Here is a 19,330-nt window from a genome sequence, read left to right as displayed (position 1 = left end):
TTAATTGTGCCTCTGGTGAGGCAAGCACTAGGTCCATCCCAGTAATCTCTCCAAAACATACAAAACAGCTCAAACAAATGTAAACTGCAACAAAGTGCAAGTGGACTTTACCCCAAAGTCTCTCAACTAGAGGTACATCTGCTCCCTGCAGACCTCTTGTTTTGTTTACACTATTATTTGATGAATCATGTTGTCTGAATAAACGTCATGTTGTGATACAGAAAACCATGTGAAAGAACAGAATACACAGTAATACATTTGCTATTTTTAATAAAGACTGTTTGTTTTTCAGAGAGAATTTTTTTTTGCTGAAGTCTGACTAAGAATACAAGTATAAGAGCTACAAGGTTATTTCATTTATTATTAGTTTATAACTCAGGATTCATCCATCTAAATTAAACAGGTCTTTGGATTGAACTACATTGGGGTCAGTATCTTATCTCTCATCTTATCTAACAATAATAATTATTTTCTGTACTCTGACAGATGATTTGTTTTAGGCTAAATTCATTGTATTTGGCAGTAAACCAGCATTCAGCTGAAAATAAGATTCCCAGATTTCAGATGGACTTTCTACAGCTGTGAGACAGTGAAGTCAGAGAGCTCCCCCTGCAGGGCAGCCTGGAATGGTACAAGCCAACATTCCACACTAGGGGCAGCAGCAAATCTGTAGTCTTTGGCAGAGCTCCTATAATGAGACAGAATCAAGTCATTTTAAGAGTTTACATAAAAGTGGAACAAGTGATCAATTAAAATTGTTCCGTTTCCTTACAGCGTTGCATCAACTTCCTGGTCATTGATTTTCAACGTTGATCCTTGGAGCTCTTCATACTGAAGATCGTTTTTTCCTTGAATATCAAATATAAGAATATAAATATGAACATAATATCCTGAGTCACTGTCAGTGCTGCTTTCTGCTTATATATTATTATGGCTAATTATCTAACATACTTGAAGAAACCCTTAAACCAAGCTATGGACATCTTTACCCCTGTCCCCCTGTTCCTGTATTGATTTAAACAAAGATCCATAGAACTAGAATTTAAGTGAAACTTCTGAGTTTAAGTCTGACTTTGTTTTTGTGCAGTCTTACCCAGAATGCCTCTAAAGTTAGAATCTTTTCCTGGTTTATGAACAACGGGCCACAGAAAAACATCTCCACTGTTCTTATGAATGAGGACAACGACGCGTACAGTTCCCATGGTGACGTCTAACTCGTTGGTCCTTTGAAATATTGTCATGCTGTGGAAAGAGACAATGATCCATTAGTTGGTAATGCCGTGTCCAGCACTCAGCGATTCGGTTTCGGTTTCAAGACATTTTAAGTTTTAAGACATCATTAGAAGGAAGATTGTTAGATATTCAGACTTCATGGGGAGGTTTAGTCCATCGCTTGGGTGCCAGAAGAGGGAAGAGCTTTGATGCATGCCTTCTTTGTATCTTGAGAGACGGTGGGACCAGAAGACCATCGGAGAGAGCGTGGTCCAGTGCAGTGCATGATAGGTGTTTAGATGTAAGTGGGTGACATCCATTTTTTGGCTTTGTAGGTAAACTAGAGGAGCGCAGTGGACGGGCATAGCAATGGGTCAGTGTGGGAGAACTTTAGACGGTTTTAAAAAAATTCCACTCCTAGGTACACATCTAAAAGAGCTCATTCCTAAAAAGGTTTAAGTATCATAAGGTAATAGACACTAGTTCTTACGCTCAATACACATTCAAAGCAGAACCTCATTTAAACTACAAAGAGGAAAACAGTATAAAATGCGTGAGCAGGATTTGCTATGGGTTCTTACTGACGAACCCAAAGTACATCATGTATTTTGTCACTGCTATGCTGGAATAAAGGTCTTGTTCTTTATTAAGATCTTCAACATCATCGTCTTATTTTTACACAACACATTTTTTATTTCTTACATTGGCAAGCCAGTCAGGAGGATTCCGGAAAAAAAAATGAAAAAAGTGGGGAAAGGTAAGAAAAGCGGTCTTTTTCTTCTTTTACGTTACTTTTGTATCCCCGGTTCACTGAAACATCGAGTGGAGATATCCACCTATGGGAAGGGCATCTGTTCCTGACCTCTGCAGAAGCATCCAATCGCACCAAGTCTGGCTTGACAGACAAGAGCTTGTGCCAAAGGCAGGTAAGGTAACGCCCCTTACCTGGGTGCGTAATGCACCTGCACGTGCTACCTTTCCTCAGTGAGCATATTCGCTTCTCGGACAGCAAGTAAAGCAAACTTGGTGGATTTAACCACTCAATGTTTCAGAGAACCAGGGTTACGAAAGTAACCTATTGTTCTCTTTCTTCATCTCGTGTTCGAAGAAGATGTTTATAAACATGTGAATGGACCAACCTGGGTGTCAGGAGAGGGGGAGACTATATACTTGAATCATGCATATCCAGGCCGGGCAGACAGTGCTGAAAGGAGTGCGGGCCTAGTAGCATGTGGCTACGTAGAGCCCACACTTAAGATCGCATGATCCACCGTGCTACGGGTACCATCAAGCCGGTAGTGCCTAACAAAGGTGTGCGGAGAGGACCAGCTCGCAGCGGCACAAATGTCCTGCAAAGGAACTCCACCAAACAGAGCCCAAGAAGCAGCCAAGCCTCTAGTGGAGTGAGCTCTGAGGCCACCTGGAGGCTGCATGCCCCTAGATTCATACTCTGAGCTTCTACAAGCCAGCGAGAGAGGCGTTGCTTAGAGATGGTTTTCCCCATGTTTGGCGGGGCCCAAGAGATGAAGAACTGTCGTTACTTCGAAAAGAGCTTGTCCTGTCCATGTACGCCCGTAGGGCACGCACAGGGCACAAAGCATTCAACCTCTGATCCTCCGAAGAGGAAAAGGGAGGAGGGTGAAAAGCGGAGAGCTCAATCACACCAACAATGAAAGCTAGAATGCATTTAGGCATGAAGGCCGGGTTAGGCCTAAGCAAAACCTTATCTCCACTGAGCGAGAATTTGGTGCATGAGGAATGAACCGAGAGCGCATGCAAATCACTGACACGTTTGGCGGAAGCCAAAGCCAGGAGCAGAGCCGTCTTGAAGGACAGCAGCTTGAGGGAGATATCTCATAGCTCAAAAGGCTGTTGGGCCAGCACCTCCAGTACCAGGGAGAGATCCCAATCTGGGACTACGCTTCTGGTGACCGGCAGGGAGTGGTGCGCACGCCTCATAAATCTACGGACAGCCGCCAAATAGACCTTAATCGTCGAAAAGGTTCTGCCACGATCGATAAGGTCCTGCAAAAAAAACCCAGAATATCAGCAACTGAGCACAGATATGAAACGAGCTGGTGCTCCTCGCACCATGCCTCAAACACAAGCCATTTGCAATCATAGAGAGAGTGTGGAAGAGGCCCTGGCATTCTGAATTGTGGCAATAATACACGGGGAAGCCCCAGAGTGCTTAAATTCACCCTCTAACGGTCCACACCCAGAGAGCCACCCTGTCCGGGTGAGGATGAAAGATTTCCCTGTTCCCTTGGGCCAGGAGGTCCGTGCACAACGGGAGGAGCCAAGGCTCCGCATATAGAAGAGGAATTATCTCCGCTAGGCAAGGTGCCTTTGGCCACCTGGGAGCTATGAGGATCAGAGACAAACTCTGACTGGGGCGTCCTCGTCCCGAAGCGAGAAGAACATAGGACAGTTTGGAGGAGTGCATGCCGCCTTGATGGTTGATATGTGCTACAGCTGTCATTGTCACAGCTCACCAGCACATGATGTCCCTGAAGGCGGGGCAAGAAATGCTTTAGAGCTTTCAACGCTCCAAGTAATTTATATGGGCTGAATAAAGTGAGTTCGGCCACACACCATTCACTGATCTGCCCTCTTGTGTGGCTCCCCTCCCTGTCAAGGAGGCATCTGTCATTACCACTTTTTGCAGCATGATCGCCCCGAGAGGGGTCCCATGCGTGTAAAACTCAGCAGCTCTCCAGTGGTGCAGCGCGGCCATGCACGCGCGCGTCACTGTGACATAGCGGCAAAGATCACGTAACGGGCTGAGATGAAGGGACAAAATCCACTTCATGAAAGCCCTCATTCTCAGAAGACCTAGAGACAAGACATTGACAGCCGAAGCCATAAGACCCTGTAATCTGAGACATGTGTGATACTGTGTCCACACTCCTTCCCTGAACCGCGAGAGACAGAATGAAGAAATGCACTTCTGTGACAGGAGCACGCGCATTGTAACGGAATTCAGCTCCAAACTCCAAAATTGCTCCTTTTCACATTGCCTCGTCCTCCTTCTTTTTATCATCACAGTGCTGCTGCATCAGCGCAACGTCTGGGCTGAAAAGAGCTTGACCCGGTTCAACCGGCACTAATGCAATGCGATGCGATGCTTCTGACTATCAGGGAGACCGGATAGATTGAGCCACAGTGCGCATTCTCCAACCACCGACAAAGCCATAGAGCGCCCACTTGCCTGGACAGCTTGACAGGCATTGCGGAGAACAAGGTCGTTAACCGTGACAATCTCCTTCCAGAGATCGGACGATGGCAACCCATTTTCCAGAGGTTGACCCAAATCAAGCAGGAGTTTGGCCTGATACATGGACAACAGCGAGGAGAGATTGAGAGCTCGGTTAGAAAGAGCTGAGGCTTTATATGATGCCTAATGAATCGACGCGGAGAAGTGATCCATCTTGCCCGGGAGGACGGGCTTGGGTGAGGCGAGCAGCCCCCCCTGAGATGGGTTAAGGTGTCTGGTGTCAAGCCCGGCGAGACCTTGTTTCAGATCAAGCTGATCTCACCCAGCAATATCTCATGTTTTAGCACATGCACGGAGGACGGGAATAAGCTGCTTTCTCGGGCCGATAGGAGGTCCCAGAAGCTTACTGTCATATACAGCTCTCTCTTCTGATCTGAAGAATTCAGGAGAGCCGGCTATTTGGTGCCTAGCCGCGTGGCAGCGCATTCACAAATCTCCAACAGTACCGATTGAGGTGGGGCGGAGGGAGCCTGCGGGATCATGGAAGACGGGATGGGTTCCTCGTCATCCGAGCCGTTGAGTAGGCCCGCCTCAACCTCATCCCCGGAACCTGTCGGTCCTTCGGGGAAACGGTCGTCAGCCGGTAGCAAATCCTCAAACGGGGAAGGACAGATGTGGGCCCAGTCAGAGGAAGTCGCACCATGAGAGGCCCCCGGGTGCTCAGCGGTGTCGCCTTTTTCCCCCTCCGAGTCAGATAGCTCAAAGTCGACACACTGGGAAGTGGCCATTTTGAGCCTGCGAAGCAGGAGCTTTTTTGGAAGTGCCAGGCAATGGCTACAGTTCTCCGGGAGGTCAATAGCTTCTTGCGCATGCTTGAGACCCGTGCAGACAATGCAGAAGGGATGGGAATCCCTCGTGGTGGTGAGTGCGCCGCACGCGGCCGGGCAGGCTCGCGATAGGTTGTCCACCAGAGTAGCCGGTGCCGCTTTAGATAGCGCTATAGAAAAACAGGAGGAGGGCAGCCTACAGAAAAAGGGGGGGGGGGTGCGAGCGTGGGCGGCTCACGAAGCTAACCTGGCTGAGGATGAGCACATCCGGCGGAGGCTGATCAAATGATATGTCCTCCTAAAGACAAAAAGTGCAGTCCAAAAAAACAGGGAGCTGAGAGGTAGGATAGCAGAAGTCGCGAGAAGCAACTGTTAACTGAGGAAGGGTAGCGCGTGCAGGTGCATTATGCACTCAGGTAAGGGGCGTTACCTTACCTGCCTTACCTACCTTACCTGCCAATTGTATGCTTCTGCAGAGGTCAGGAACGGATGCCCTTCCCATAGGTGGATCCCGAACACAAGATGATGAAAGAGAACTAGAAACGGTAAGAAAAATTTTTGAATGCTCCTGGCTGGCTCGCCAATGTAACAAATAATTTAGGTTCTTACTGACTCCGACGAACCCAAAGTATGTCATGTATTTTGTCACTGCTATGCTGGAATAAACTTCTTGTTCTTCATTAAGATCTTCAACATCATCATCTTATTTTATTCTTACAACACATTTTTTATTTCTTACACTAGTCTCTAAAAATGACAAGGAACTGAATAGATGTGGACAAATACTTCTGATACTCTAAAGGATGAATCGTCTTGAGGGTCTCAGGATAGCAGTGCAAGAGGAGAAGGACAGATGGTTGTCCACGGTTACGTAAGGTGGTGCTGAGTGACTGACTGTGAGATTGTAAGACTATGCTATCCATATTTAAATTTATGCCAGACTCAAGTGAGCCTTGTGGGACTCCAGGGGAAAGTTGACATGGAGTCCACATCCCCTATTGAGTTCTTGCCATGCAGCGCCACAAGTTTGGTTGTTCTATCAGCATGTAGCGTCTTAATGATGAGCACCAATGTTCTAAAATAATCTTGTCTATTACTATTGAGGAGCCGATTGCAGAGTATTTTATGCACCAAAACCTTTTTTGCTCTGCTACTATTTGTTGATTTTGGCTCCTAATTCCCACAATCTTGTCAAACTCTATCAGCCCCCATGCTGATTATCAGACATGCTCTTGCAGCAGATGGTGTTATTGTGAAAACCTCCATGGTCAAGGATTTGATCCTGCACATCGGGATATTTCATTATTTCTGTGTGTTGTTTCATATTTAACGTAACACATCTTTCAAACCAGTACAGTTAAGATGAGTTCTTACTTCTCTGACTCATGACTGCTGGGCTCTGGCTGCCCCCACATGAACTTCACACTGTTCTCTCCTTCAGAGAAGACACTTTCATTGGGACTCACGAGAAGCTTGGCTGTTTTATAATGAACAGCAACTAGCGTAAAGCCTTTTTCTGAGAGTTGCCCATTTATAGAGATATCTAGGGGAGAGAGAGAGAGAGAGAGAGAGAGAGAGAGAGAGAGAGAGAGAGAGAGAGAGAGAGAGAGAGAATGTTATACATTGTCCCCTAAAGGGACTTTGAGATCACATTGATGCTGTCTTTTAGAGTTAAGGAAACCAGGATCATAGTATATTTGAAACAAAGTTTTTATCAATTGACATTTTCTCAAAGCAGCTTTACAGAAAATAAACAAAAGGTTAATATAAAGAATAATGGAATACAAAATTCCAAATCAATATTAGATATATTTAGTTCTCAATGTGTATGTATTTATCTAGTCTGAGGTGACTCAGATGACTGTGACTCAGGTGTCTCCTTTACCGTCTAACTCCCTTAGACGGTAAAGGAAGAAACCTTGAGAGGAACCAGACACGAAGCGGAACCTCATCCTCATCTGGGTGACACTGGGGATGTGATTATAAACACACAGTCTGATAAATGTTGTATTGATGTAAAAGATCACATGGAGTTATAGCGTCTGGTACAGGTCATTTAGATTTCAGGTCCCAGGCACCCTAAACTTCCGCATCTACTCTTCAATCAACCAATGAGTAACCCAGTTTTACACACACACAACTGGCTCCAGAATGACTGGAGCCTACACAAAGACCAGATAAGCCCATGCCGCTTCTCTAATTGAACTCATAGGGGCCCTCAACCAGAACACACACACACAACACAATGAGACATTCCTTTTACTAATAAAACAAGTAGATTAGATACTCTAAGATTCTTGTTCTTATAATCCTGCTGTAATGTGTTTCTTCTGTTAAGGCTTGCCTGACTTAAAATTATTTACTCCTTACTTTCCTGACAAGGGTGTATTTTATTCATGTGTCAGAACACAACACTGTAGTAACATCAGTTACACTTTGATTACTGATCTGTGTATGTAATGTACTGCTGCCTTTATACCGTCATTACCCTTCATGTTTGGTATCCAAATGACCACAAAATTTTCGGTTACTCATTTCTCAAACAATGGTGTATTTTATTTGAGCGCGAAAGGCGCCATACCGTCTTAATACAGCTTGGATAAAACTTCAAAGTCATCTAAAAGTTTTATAGCTAAACCACGCCCACAGACACCTGAAACAAAGGGAGTTTTTCCCTCCGAAATCTCAGGCCGCAGTACTCAGGCCAAAGATGGGTGGAGATCGCGACCTTTAAATTGTCACAAACACCACCAATCCGTGGTCAGACTTTCGGAACAGCTTGGAGACGACTCCATCTTCCTTCAAAGAAGTTCCAGCAAGCTTCACTTCCAAGAACGACAACTATTCTGTTCTTCAGGAGAACTTGGAAGAACGTCTGACCCCACCCTAACTGACACTTCAGAGATTTCTCTGTTGCATCCGGACTCTTGTGCAGTAAGCCAATGCAAGTAACCGTTCCTTTACCAACCAATGTAGTTGCGTATTTTAGGTATGAACCTTGTATTGTGTCTTAAGGTGAATTTAAGTTTCCGGTGAAGATTTCCCAGTTAGGGTGTGATTAAATTTGAAGTTTAAGCTTGCCATTCCTTTCCTTCCTTTCTCTAATTTCTTCTTTCCAGTCTCTTCCTCTTTCCCCAATTTTAATTTCTTTTGTGTTATTTTATATACATCTTCTTTTTTGCCTATTTCCTTTGTTTGTTTGTGTAGTTTTATGTTGTGTTTGTCTCATTCATTAAATGCCATATTTTTGTGCCACAAGTGATTGTCTCTGAGTATCGCTCACAAACGTAAGGTACCTGCAACATCTGGTCTGAACTACATGCTCTATTAAGTTAATTTAATTTAAATTACGGTATAAAGTAAAAGGGAAGTGAATCTTTCTTGGCCGGGAAGATACCGCCTTCATAGAATTAATAAAGGTTACACGGACTGTTCGCCGGACGAACAGACCAAATAAGTGTAACGTTAGTTCCATTACCGTTAATTTAAACTTAGGTTAAAATATTTAGGAGTCACTATAACACGTTATAATTACTTATAAATATTTACCTTGCTTCGCGAGCCAAAATCGCTACAGAGTTCACATTTCCTCTTTAGTATAGCAGAGTCTAACTGGAGCTGGTAGATCTCTAGATGCCTCTAGATGCTAAACCGAGCAATCACTTCTCAGGAAACGGTCATGTTTTTTTTTTCATAGCTATTTACAATGTAGTGCTGTAAAACTCAATGCTCCCTAGACCTATATATGCTCCACCCAGTCAATTTAGACTATTCCCAAATATCTGTGTAACTTTGTACAATGCTCCTTCCTTTAAATGTAAGGTGTCCTCTCACTTACATTAGTTAAGTCCCTTTGTAGCGTATTTTATTATACTTTTCATGTTATTATTTTTAACTGTATTTTCTTGTCTTCATTTTTGCACTGTTTTAGTTGGTTTTATGTCTCTATATATTATCTTATGAATCTTTTTGATTTATTCTTACTTAGTTTGCGAAGTCCTGCAATATTTTGTTGCACATTTCCCCCTGTAATAATACGACAAATAAACCTTTCGAAGCCGTTATATTTCCCACCTGGTGAGCCGTCCAGAAGGAGTCGGAGTTTGTGTCCTACAGGCGTGTCGTAGCAGATCTGTTTAGGCTGAGCAGAAATTAAGAACCTCACAACACTCACTGCAAGAGGGAATGGATGAAGGATGATGACATGCTGCACACTGATGGGCTGTGATTAAGATGCACTAAATGCAGATTATCTGAAATCTCTGATCGGACCTGCAGGGGTAGTAGTGCGCGGAGGTTTAGGTTGCCTCTTGAATGTTGGTATGGGATCTTCTGGTGGAAAATGGCATTAAGAATGCATTAAGAAAAGAAAATTTGTCAAAAGGAATGAGACTTCCATAAAATTGTTATAAATATGGATTAATTTTCTGTTTAACTGTTTAATTTTTTTTACTGCAGAGCCAATATCCCATAACCCAGTGCACAAGCTCATATAGTATGTAGATAAATCACATTATATGTATTAATATTCATACCTAATACTGGGCTTTCATAGTCTTCAACACACACACACACACACACACACATACACACACACACACAGTGACAAAAGACAACATTTAGAAAAGCATAATCAAAAGATAGTTACAATTATTAATATTAAAAAAATATTAAAAATAATCTATATTCATACCTAATAGCAGGCCATAGTCTTTAATACAAACACACACACACACACACACACACACACACACACACACACACACGACAACATTTAGAAAAGCATACTCAAAAGATAGTTACATGTTTCAGTGGAAGAAATTAAATCGAGGATAACGTGAGCGTTAAAAGAAATCCAGCATGATCAGTGAAAGCATTTCTATTCTGTACTCAATGGCATCTGGAGCGCTTGTTAACTTGTTCATTGTTAACTTCAAATTGTTTAAAAAAGTTTTACACCAAGTGTTTTTTATATCTGACTCTGTCACAAACAATTGTACAAACAATCACATCTAAAAAAACCCAAAACATTTCTACATGTGGAATTATAAATGAGTAAAAACACTGTGTACTCTTGGCATATGTATACATACCAGTCAACAAGTCTGGAGATGGATATCCTTGGTTTCCTGCTTCTCCTTTTATTGTGTGTATGCTTACACCTGGGTTTCCTGGTTGTCCTGGTTGTCCTGGTAATCCTTGTAGAAATGTTTGTCCTGAGTGTAGATCTGGGAATCTTTGTTGACCAAATGGGTTGTGTACTATAAAAAGAGCCATGGAAAATCATTAAATTGTTTAACAAAATGCTAAATAATGAATAAGTTAATGAATGAGTTAATTTTTTTTAAAAATTATTTTCTTTACAAGGCCCCAGAATAATAACATCCCAGAAATGTCCCAGAAACAGTATAAATGTGTTCCCTTCACAAGTGTTCACTTTTCTCTGTCATTTTTCTCTTGTGAGTATTTTGTAAATGTGTAAAACTTTCTTTGTGGTGCCGTGACCAGAGATGACCTGATAAACGATAATCTGATTTAGAAACGATAATCCATTCTTTTCTTATCAAACTCATTTCTAATTTTGTTTATTGATTATATTCCAGTTAAAAGTCTGTACTCCTTTACTCATGTTTATAAATGAATATACTAACGATCATAATTTAGAAATGAAAATGCAGAGTATTCTAGGGCAATGTCTTGTGAATGTTGATGCTGCTGGGCCCCTGAGCAAGGCCCCTGAGCAAGGCCCTTAAACTTCTATTGCTTAGTTGTATAAAAATGAGCTAAAATGTAAGTTGCTGTGGATAATGTAAAGGTATGTAAGACACCATAAAATAGCCATTTCCTGTGATGGTTCTTAAAAAGGTTATTCTGAAGCCTTGGATTTACATCAGTTTTTATATAACATTGTATAACCTGTGGAGTGATGAACATGTAAATGTCATGTAAAATGTAATTTAGAGGTTTCCTGTCTATCGTATCCCTTACAGTTATGTAATGGATGCGAATATTGCATCACTCTGTGATTAGTTGTGGGTGTCTCTGCACCTTCCTTGGGTTTGTGGGCGACTTGCGTCTCCTCTTCCTGTGGCTTAGTGACCACCATGGAGGTGAGCGGAGTCACAAATTCATATTTCAGAGAAAGATCCAGAGCTTTTTTCTTGGCTGCTTCTTTCTCGTGTCCTGTGAGGGCCACTCTAACACACACAAAAGCACTCAGTAAATCCACCATATTGTTTCTTTATGTAAAGCTGTAGACAGGGTGAACACTCACTCTTTCTCCAGGAGCTGTTTCACTGTAAGATGAGCCCACAGTCTCTGGATGAAGTTTTCATGTTGTGGTAATACATCAATGAGGTCTTTTGCCGACGTGGAGTCCTGGTACGTGACATTTGTGTTTTTCTGAAAATCACAGGAAAGAACAGGAAACACTTTCATTTGCAGTGCAGCTCAACAGAACACAAGTAGGGGAAGGCTTACAGCGTTGGGCTATGATTTCCAAATGACAAATAAGAAACAGATTGAGAGGGAAGTGGAATTGAAGAGCAGATCTGTAGTCATGGTAGCAGTGATGATCTTACTGAGATTGCGATGACTTCGGTTTGTAAAGTTTCCAGGCTGTTGTCTGTGATTTGTCCAGCCACCACAATTTCTGAGCCGTTATAATACTGCCTGAAGCTGGTCTGGGTGAGATTTGCAGCTCCGGGGTATTTCAATTGGACATCGGTTAAGAGCGGCGTGGCCACTTCCTCATAGAAACCCTGAGCATGAAGGTGTGAAATAGATTTGAATCTTTGCCGAGTGACTGGTGTGTAATGGGATCTTCCTGAAAATAACTAACATGCCGTATCCCACCTGCAGCTGGAGGTCAGCATCCGAGTCCTCGTAGATCCTGCGTGCAACTCCATCATTTTCCTGCGCCATTTTCTCCAAGAAGTCAAAGTTCACGTCAAATCCAAACCCCAGACAGTAAAGTGGAAATTTACCATCAATGGCTTTTTTAACATTGGCCTGAATTCTTTCTGTGTTTCTTTCACCTGTGGGACAAAAACGTTACTATTTAAGTTTCTAATGGAGTAAATAAATGATGCTCAATCTTTAGATACACCGTCTTATATCTCTCACAGCCTTCAATGCCTTTGCTTCTAGAAACTTGAATTATGCCAGATTTAATAAGAGACCAACACAATCTATAGATTCGATACCTGATGTGGGGTCTCCATCAGTGAGCAGGATGAGGATGGAGGCAGAACCCTCTCTGGGGTTCCTGATCATTTCCACCCCCTTCAGCACTGCAGCGTTGATGTCCGTGGCTGAGGGGAAGTTCAGTAATGAGTCATATATAAAAGTAACATACAGTATATACAGTTCCATAGAACAAAGTGCATTTTTATAGAAACCCAGACCTAAATATTTTACTTCAAAAACTTGTCAGCTGTTTTTCTACAATTCAGACAGAAACCTAAACGTTGTTGCATGTCGTATTCACTAAGTCTCAGGCCACATTGGGTTAGATATGAAAACCGGCCGTACCTCCTCCATCTCTAATGTTCTTCACAAAGTCCTTCGCTTGATCAACGTTCCTTTCTGTGGCTTGGAGAAGTTCAGTTTTCCAGACCCTTATTGTAGAGTCAAAGGTTATCAGGCCAAAGTAATCGTCCTGAACAAGATCTCCCAAAATCTTCAACATCGCCACACGAGTCTAAAATTGGAGAACTTCATCATTATTTCAGACTCCATCTGTGTGCTGTCTGCATATACACATGAATCTTTGGTGCCGGTCACAGAACGATAAAGTTTAAAGTTCTCCTACAGTGCAGTGAGTATCACGTCTACTCATGTTTACCACTAGAAATACTGGATTTTTTTATTTTCTGGTGCAGGTCCCAAGGTGTGATTCCCCCCTGTTGAGATTTTCACAGTTCTTCAGCCCTGATGTTGTTGTGCAAACGGCCCCATCACCTGTGAGGCCTGGCTTATTTGCATTTGTTCACTCAGAGTAGCTCAGATCCAAGGCAGGCCAAACCTCTGTCTGTGACGGAAACCTTCAAGGCCTATCTATACAAAATAGTCTGTTTAATTTATATAAAAAAATTGTGTGCTAAGGTTTGTCATTGCCATAGTACATATCATATTTATATAACCCTTGTGCAGACCTGGGGTCTATTTGACTCATCTGGAAAGTTTAATGTGTCATAACTTGGGTTTCCTTCCACATATTTGACTGAAATTTATCAGGAATGTTCCAAATTATGAACTCTGCAAGTAAAATAAATCTTGTCCTCCCGGGTCAATTTGACCCAGGCAGATTTAGTGGGGCAATTGGCACTTTTACCCTTTTCAGCGCAATGAACATACATACCTGTACAGACACAAAAATGCACACATAAAATGTCCACTAACACACGCACCCAAAACACACACTCACACACCACACACACACACACACACACACACACACACACACACAAACACACACACACACACACACACACACACAAATTGGGCATTGCATTTCATTATGCCTTTTGATACACTTTTGCTATGCCTTTGCCTAGCAGAGGAGTGTGTATGAGACATGAGGAGTGTGTTTGGAACAGTAAAAGTGTGTATGAGACATGAAGAGGAGTGTTTGAGACATCCCTTACTTGGGAAAGAATGAAAAGTTGCTAATACATGAATAAAATGAAAACTTGCTAACACTTCTGTCTCCAACGTATGTTTGTAGACAAATGTCATAAGCTGAGTGAAGTTATGGTCCATGGCTTTTGACATGTTCTTACACATACAGAATAAAATGGTCATTTCATTTTCATTGGCCATCAATGAATTATAACACCAAAAGTGAATTTTGAGATGGAACAAGAACCCAACATGCCTCCACAGAAGATGCACCGTGGTACTGGGAAGCCCTGTTTGAGCCAGACGACAAAAGACGGCACTGTGTGGGTAGAGGAGGACATTGGAATGTCCAGTGCAGTAGCAAATCGCTTGTGCTTCACTGCGCAAGCTGGACCCTGGGCGACTGGGGTACTTTCCCAAGTAAGGAGATACATTGCAGACATATTTGGTCTCCAAATGCGTGGTCATCCAGAACTTGATCCCAAATTTGTCTGACTTGGTTGCGATATACTGTGTTAATGGACAACAAACCATGGTAGGGAACAGTTGTTCATCTATGGTCATGTGTTTTCCTGGAGTGAAACTCTCAGCACAGTTCTTGTTGAAGCATGTCCAGATGTCGGAGACCGCAGCAAATTTCTCTGTTAGAAGGTGTTGTATAATTGAATTGAATCCATCTCTTGCCAATGTCTCTTTGAAAGCCAGGAGATTGTTTTGAAACCATTTTGACCATTTATAATGTCAGTAAATAATAAAACCTGTTTTTTCCAGGTCAAATTGACTTGAATGCTTATAAAGTAAAAATTGTACAATGATCACCATTCTGTGTGATCAGCTTACATTTTGAACATTTTACACTTATGTCTATTTTGCCTACCAGATGCCATCTGATCACCCAAAAACGGGCTACACACACACACACACACACACACACACACACACACACACACACACACACACACACACACACACACACACACAAACACACACACTCAAAAACTTGGCATAATTTATTGTGAATAAAACTTCCTTTACGCGCTTTTTATTACATTTAAGTTATAAACAATAAACCTCATGATATTATGCCATGATTTTAAGTAAAATAAGCAGAAATTATTAAATATTATTTTGGATAACCACTGGCTGGTGTATGTCAAACATCCCCAGGTCAAAGCTGACTGAAGCAACTAAATTCATGAATAAAAGAGAGAAAACAAATATGATTTGAATATGAAAACACAACATCAGAGTGTGTGTGTGTTTGTATGTGTGTGTGTGTGTGCGTGTGTGTGTGTGTGTGTGTGTGTGTGTGTGTGTGTGTGTGTGTGTGTTTCGGCAGATCATATTTTGCCCTCTGCTTGGCAAAGGCATTTCAAAAGTGAAATATTTACAAATGTGTAGCTTTTTTTTCCTGGAGGCCTAATGAGATGCAATGCCCAATTTGTATGTGTGTGTGTGTGTGTGTGTGTGTGTGTGTGTGTGTGTGTGTGTGTGTGTGTGGTGTGTGAGTGTGTGTTTTGGGTGTGTGTGTTAGTGGACATTTTATGTGTGCATTTTTGTGTCTGTATGTATGTTCATTGTGCTGAAAAGGGCAAAAGTGTGACCAATTGCCCCACTAAATGTGGCCGGGTCAAATTGACCCGGGAGGACAAGATAAATTTTTACTTGCAAAGTTCATAATTTGGAACAATCTTGGTAAATTTCAGTCAAATATGTGGAAGGAAACCCAAGTTATGACACATTAAACTTTCCAGATGAGTCAAATAGACCCCAGGTCTGCACAAGGGTTGTATAAATATGATATGTACTATGGCAATGACAAACCTTAGCACACAATTTTTTTATATAAATTAAACAGACTATTTTGTATAGATAGGCCTTGAAGGTTTCCGTCACAGACAGAGGTTTGGCCTGCCTTGGATCTGAGCTACTCTGAGTAAACAAATGCAAATGAGCCAGGCCTCACAGGTGATGGGGCCATTTGCACAACAAAAGGAGGAGAACAATGGAGCTGTAGGGGTGCTGGTAGGTGTGAGGTCCAGGGATTTTACGCAAAATTGCGCAGGTTTAGCAAAGCTAGTGTTACCTGGTCCATCTTTCTGCCGTGCATAGAGCTGCTTCGGTCAATAATAAAAACCACATTTTTTGGGATTTGCTGAATATCTGTGGGTGCGAAGTAGTGGACGAAATATCCGCTCGATGCCTGAGAAGATGGAATCAATATTAAAGTTAGCGAAATCTTTTTTCTCAATTGTTTTAACGCCATTATGATTTGTACGCTTCCATAAAATAAGTACCCTCAGTTGTCCATTTGGATTCGGTCTCTTCACGTCATACTCAATGATCAGGTCTCCATTTAGTCCTTTTTTCCCACAGCACTTGGTCTGCTGCTCGCGAGTGGGGTAAAAGTTCACCCATGCCTGTACACACACACACACACACACACACACAAATGAGTAGGTGCTTTAATGTAATCTGAGACACACTGATCAATCAGTACACTGATATTCCTTGACAGAGGCTTTGATGTTGATTTGATGTTGAAGAGTTCATCATGTCTGAGCATAAAGTTTAGGTCTCACCTCTTTGGTAGAGCTGGCTAGAGTACTGATTACAGCATTGAACAGCTCCTGAGATTTCAGCCCTCCGTTTACCTCCAGGAAGGAAATACCTGGATCCTCATTAATATACACATCAATCTGTTTGGAGACACAATCTGAATGTCAGTGTTTGTACAGTAAGAAGTGTCCTTAGACTAGCAGTTGATTTTCAGGGTCAGCTTTAATGTTTAAAGCAAAATGTCAGACTAATGTAAAAGTCTGTCTGACTGTCTGTCTGTCTATCCATCCATCTGTCTGTCTGTCTGCCTGTCCATCCATCTGTCTGTCTGTCTGTCTGTCCATCCATCCATCTGTCTCTGTCTGCCTGTCCATCCATCTGTCTGTCTGTCCATCCATCTGTCTGTCTGTCTGCCTGCCTGCCTGCCTGCCTGCCTGCCTGTCTGTCTGTCTGTCTGTGCATCTGTCTGTCAGTACATTTGAATACCTTGAAATCTGCCACAGGCTGCATCGGTTGGGCATTGATTTGTAACTTGTACTTGCCAAGCCGTCGCTTTAGCAGCTCTTCGTAGGTGAGTTCAAAGGTCACCTTACTGAGAGCCGCCACCGTCACCGAGGTTTTAAACTCCTCCAGCGTCCGTCCTACCGAGCTGAAGCCCACAACGATTAAGGCATTAATTACTACGTCCATAGCAACAGTAATGAAGCCTTACATTAGCTTCTCTAATCAGTAATAACACAAGATGTTGAACTCAGCTAGCTGTATTAATTTACAGAGGACATACAAAGACTCCACACCCCTGTTAAAGTAGCAGGTTTTTGTAACGTGACAACCTGAAACCATGATCTATTGTGTAGGAACTGTTCCTTACCTATTGTGTTCTCTGTATGCATGAGATCACATGGACAGTTCGATAAATTCGGTGCATTTTTGTGGTGTAAAATTGCCAGATAAAGATCTGCTGACTTCTTTTGATCAATTCTAAACCAGAAGAGTTTTTACATACAAAATGTGTTTAACTAAGTATTAGTTAAGGGGTGTGCAAACTTAATGGGTGGAACCAGGTTATCTTCATGTTTCTATTTGTTTTACAGTTGAATTTTCTTGTTGTTCTATATATTAAATTAAGAATAAAAACTGGACTAAAACCACTTTCTGATTGTGGCATTTGTGTATCTGTGCTACCCGACGATCCCGGCACTTTGTCCTCGGGATACTGCCGCACTGTACTGCTGCTCTGCCTCTTCTTTCTTCTTCACAACTCCATCGTATGTCTTTCCTTCTATAGTCCTGAGAAGACAATATTATAATCCACATAATATACTGTAAATCAATCCAGACAAATCGAATCTGTGGTTCAGTATCAGAGAAAAGGAAACTCAGTCAGAGGCGACCGGGCGAACACGATAAACATTAAGATTAATAATCACTGATCTAGGAAAAATAAACAAGATCAGAAGTGTGCAGACTGCTGCAGCCTGAAACCGATTGGTATCAATAGGTTTAAAAGTCTCGGCATATAAAGGAGGGATTAAACATAGAAACTAATCAGAGGGTTATGATTGTGATGTAAGAAGGAAATAAGTGCATTGACGCTTGTTCACATTGACTTACATCCTGAATTTGGTGATGAAAGCATTTTTTGGTATCTTGACCTGGAAATGAACCTCTTTGGACTCATTGAGGCGGTTCGCCACACGGCTCGTGATGGTCGTGACGGCATAGCGGCTGTTTACCGTAGAATTGATGTGGAAGCTGTAGATGTCAACATCCCGTGACTGCGTTTAGGGGACAGTGAAATATTAATTTTAATACTAAAGATCAATTTAGTAACGTTGAATCATTTTTCGTTGATTTTCGTTCCTCCGTACGTCTGTTTACATCAACAGCTTCTTCTTCTTATTGTCGTATACTGTAAATTATCCTACATTATCTAAATCATCAAAGATCATTTGATTATAGCATAAACATTATACCACAATGTCAAATTATAATGACTGCTTTTTTTTATTTCATTAAAAAACACACTCTCAAACCTACAGAGTACCTTTAGGACCTTACCTTCTTGGTTGGGGCAGAAATGACACAGATAGCTAAGATACTCAAGAGAGTTAATGGGATTGTGGCTCTCTCCATGGTGCGACTCGCACAGGACTGAAGGTCTTACACACCACACACGAGCTTAATAACAAATCCCACCCCCTCACGTTGTCAGTCTATAATCAACATCCGTAATGTCAGTGACCTCTTACGGTAAGGCCCTGGAATGTAAACTAAAAATTAATGTGTACTTAAAACTGTGAAAATAAAGAATGTTGATGGCTGTTTTGTTAGAATCAGAATCCAAACCAAACATGAAGTGCATGTAATATATTCTTCATATAATCATCACAAGACTTCTCTGGGTTGGTCAAAAGCCTCTAACCACAGGCTGATCATTTAAATAGTGCTTACAGACATTTTGATTCGAGACTCTCATTTAGGGAAAATGCATTAAACTCCTTTTTCTTTCTGATTGTCTGTTAATGACTTACTTGGGATTTACCCACTTTCAGTATGTGATCCTTTTTTTTTGTGCCCATGTATTTTTATTGTTATTCGACGTTATTTACAGGAGTTACTGTAGCTTAAAGATCTGCAGTGTGAAAGTCATTTAAGAAACAAGCAGGTGACCCACGGACCTTGGGCTCAGTTCTTACCTTCTTAACTGGCACTGAGGTGACACAAAGAAGTAAAGATCCAATGAAAGTTAATATGATTGTGGCTCGTGCCATGACGGCCCACACAGCTGTCTACTCTCACAATTACACACACATTTAAACCATCTGGTTACTCCTTCTGCTGGTGGCTCCACACTATTTGTCCTTGTGCCCTAGGGGCAAAAAGCCAAAAT

General features: G+C 42.0%; 1 protein-coding gene across 4 annotated transcripts; it reads right to left on the bottom strand.

Moving 5' to 3' along the window:
- Positions 1 to 253: 253 nt before the first annotated feature.
- On the bottom strand, positions 254 to 19,294 carry LOC113637041 (inter-alpha-trypsin inhibitor heavy chain H3-like). 4 transcript variants are annotated; one of them, XM_027137447.2, is made up of 22 exons: positions 19,137 to 19,294; positions 18,052 to 18,215; positions 17,623 to 17,727; positions 16,924 to 17,086; positions 16,461 to 16,577; positions 16,176 to 16,298; positions 15,965 to 16,081; positions 12,790 to 12,958; positions 12,462 to 12,569; positions 12,112 to 12,293; positions 11,838 to 12,017; positions 11,531 to 11,658; positions 11,245 to 11,453; positions 10,350 to 10,517; positions 9,950 to 9,967; positions 9,792 to 9,812; positions 9,529 to 9,588; positions 9,331 to 9,429; positions 6,631 to 6,799; positions 1,094 to 1,242; positions 773 to 848; positions 254 to 688 (listed from the first exon to the last, which is right to left on the bottom strand). In XM_027137447.2, exons 1-22 carry the CDS (start codon positions 19,209 to 19,211, stop codon positions 574 to 576), a joined length of 2,715 nt encoding a protein of 904 aa, XP_026993248.2. In that variant the 5' UTR covers positions 19,212 to 19,294; the 3' UTR covers positions 254 to 573. The 4 variants fall into 4 exon arrangements, with proteins under 4 accessions (XP_026993248.2, XP_026993245.2, XP_026993246.2 ...); XM_027137444.2 differs by lacking the exon at positions 19,137 to 19,294 and adding an exon at positions 18,499 to 18,657; XM_027137445.2 differs by lacking the exon at positions 19,137 to 19,294 and adding an exon at positions 18,499 to 18,657 and having other exon boundaries at positions 11,305 to 11,453.
- Positions 19,295 to 19,330: the final 36 nt, after the last annotated feature.

Source organism: Tachysurus fulvidraco, chromosome 2 (genome assembly GCF_022655615.1).
Source record: "Tachysurus fulvidraco isolate hzauxx_2018 chromosome 2, HZAU_PFXX_2.0, whole genome shotgun sequence".
Classification (NCBI taxonomy): Eukaryota; Metazoa; Chordata; class Actinopteri; order Siluriformes; family Bagridae; genus Tachysurus; species Tachysurus fulvidraco.
Note: the sequence above shows the minus strand (reverse complement) of the source record. Positions and strands in the feature narration are given on the sequence as shown.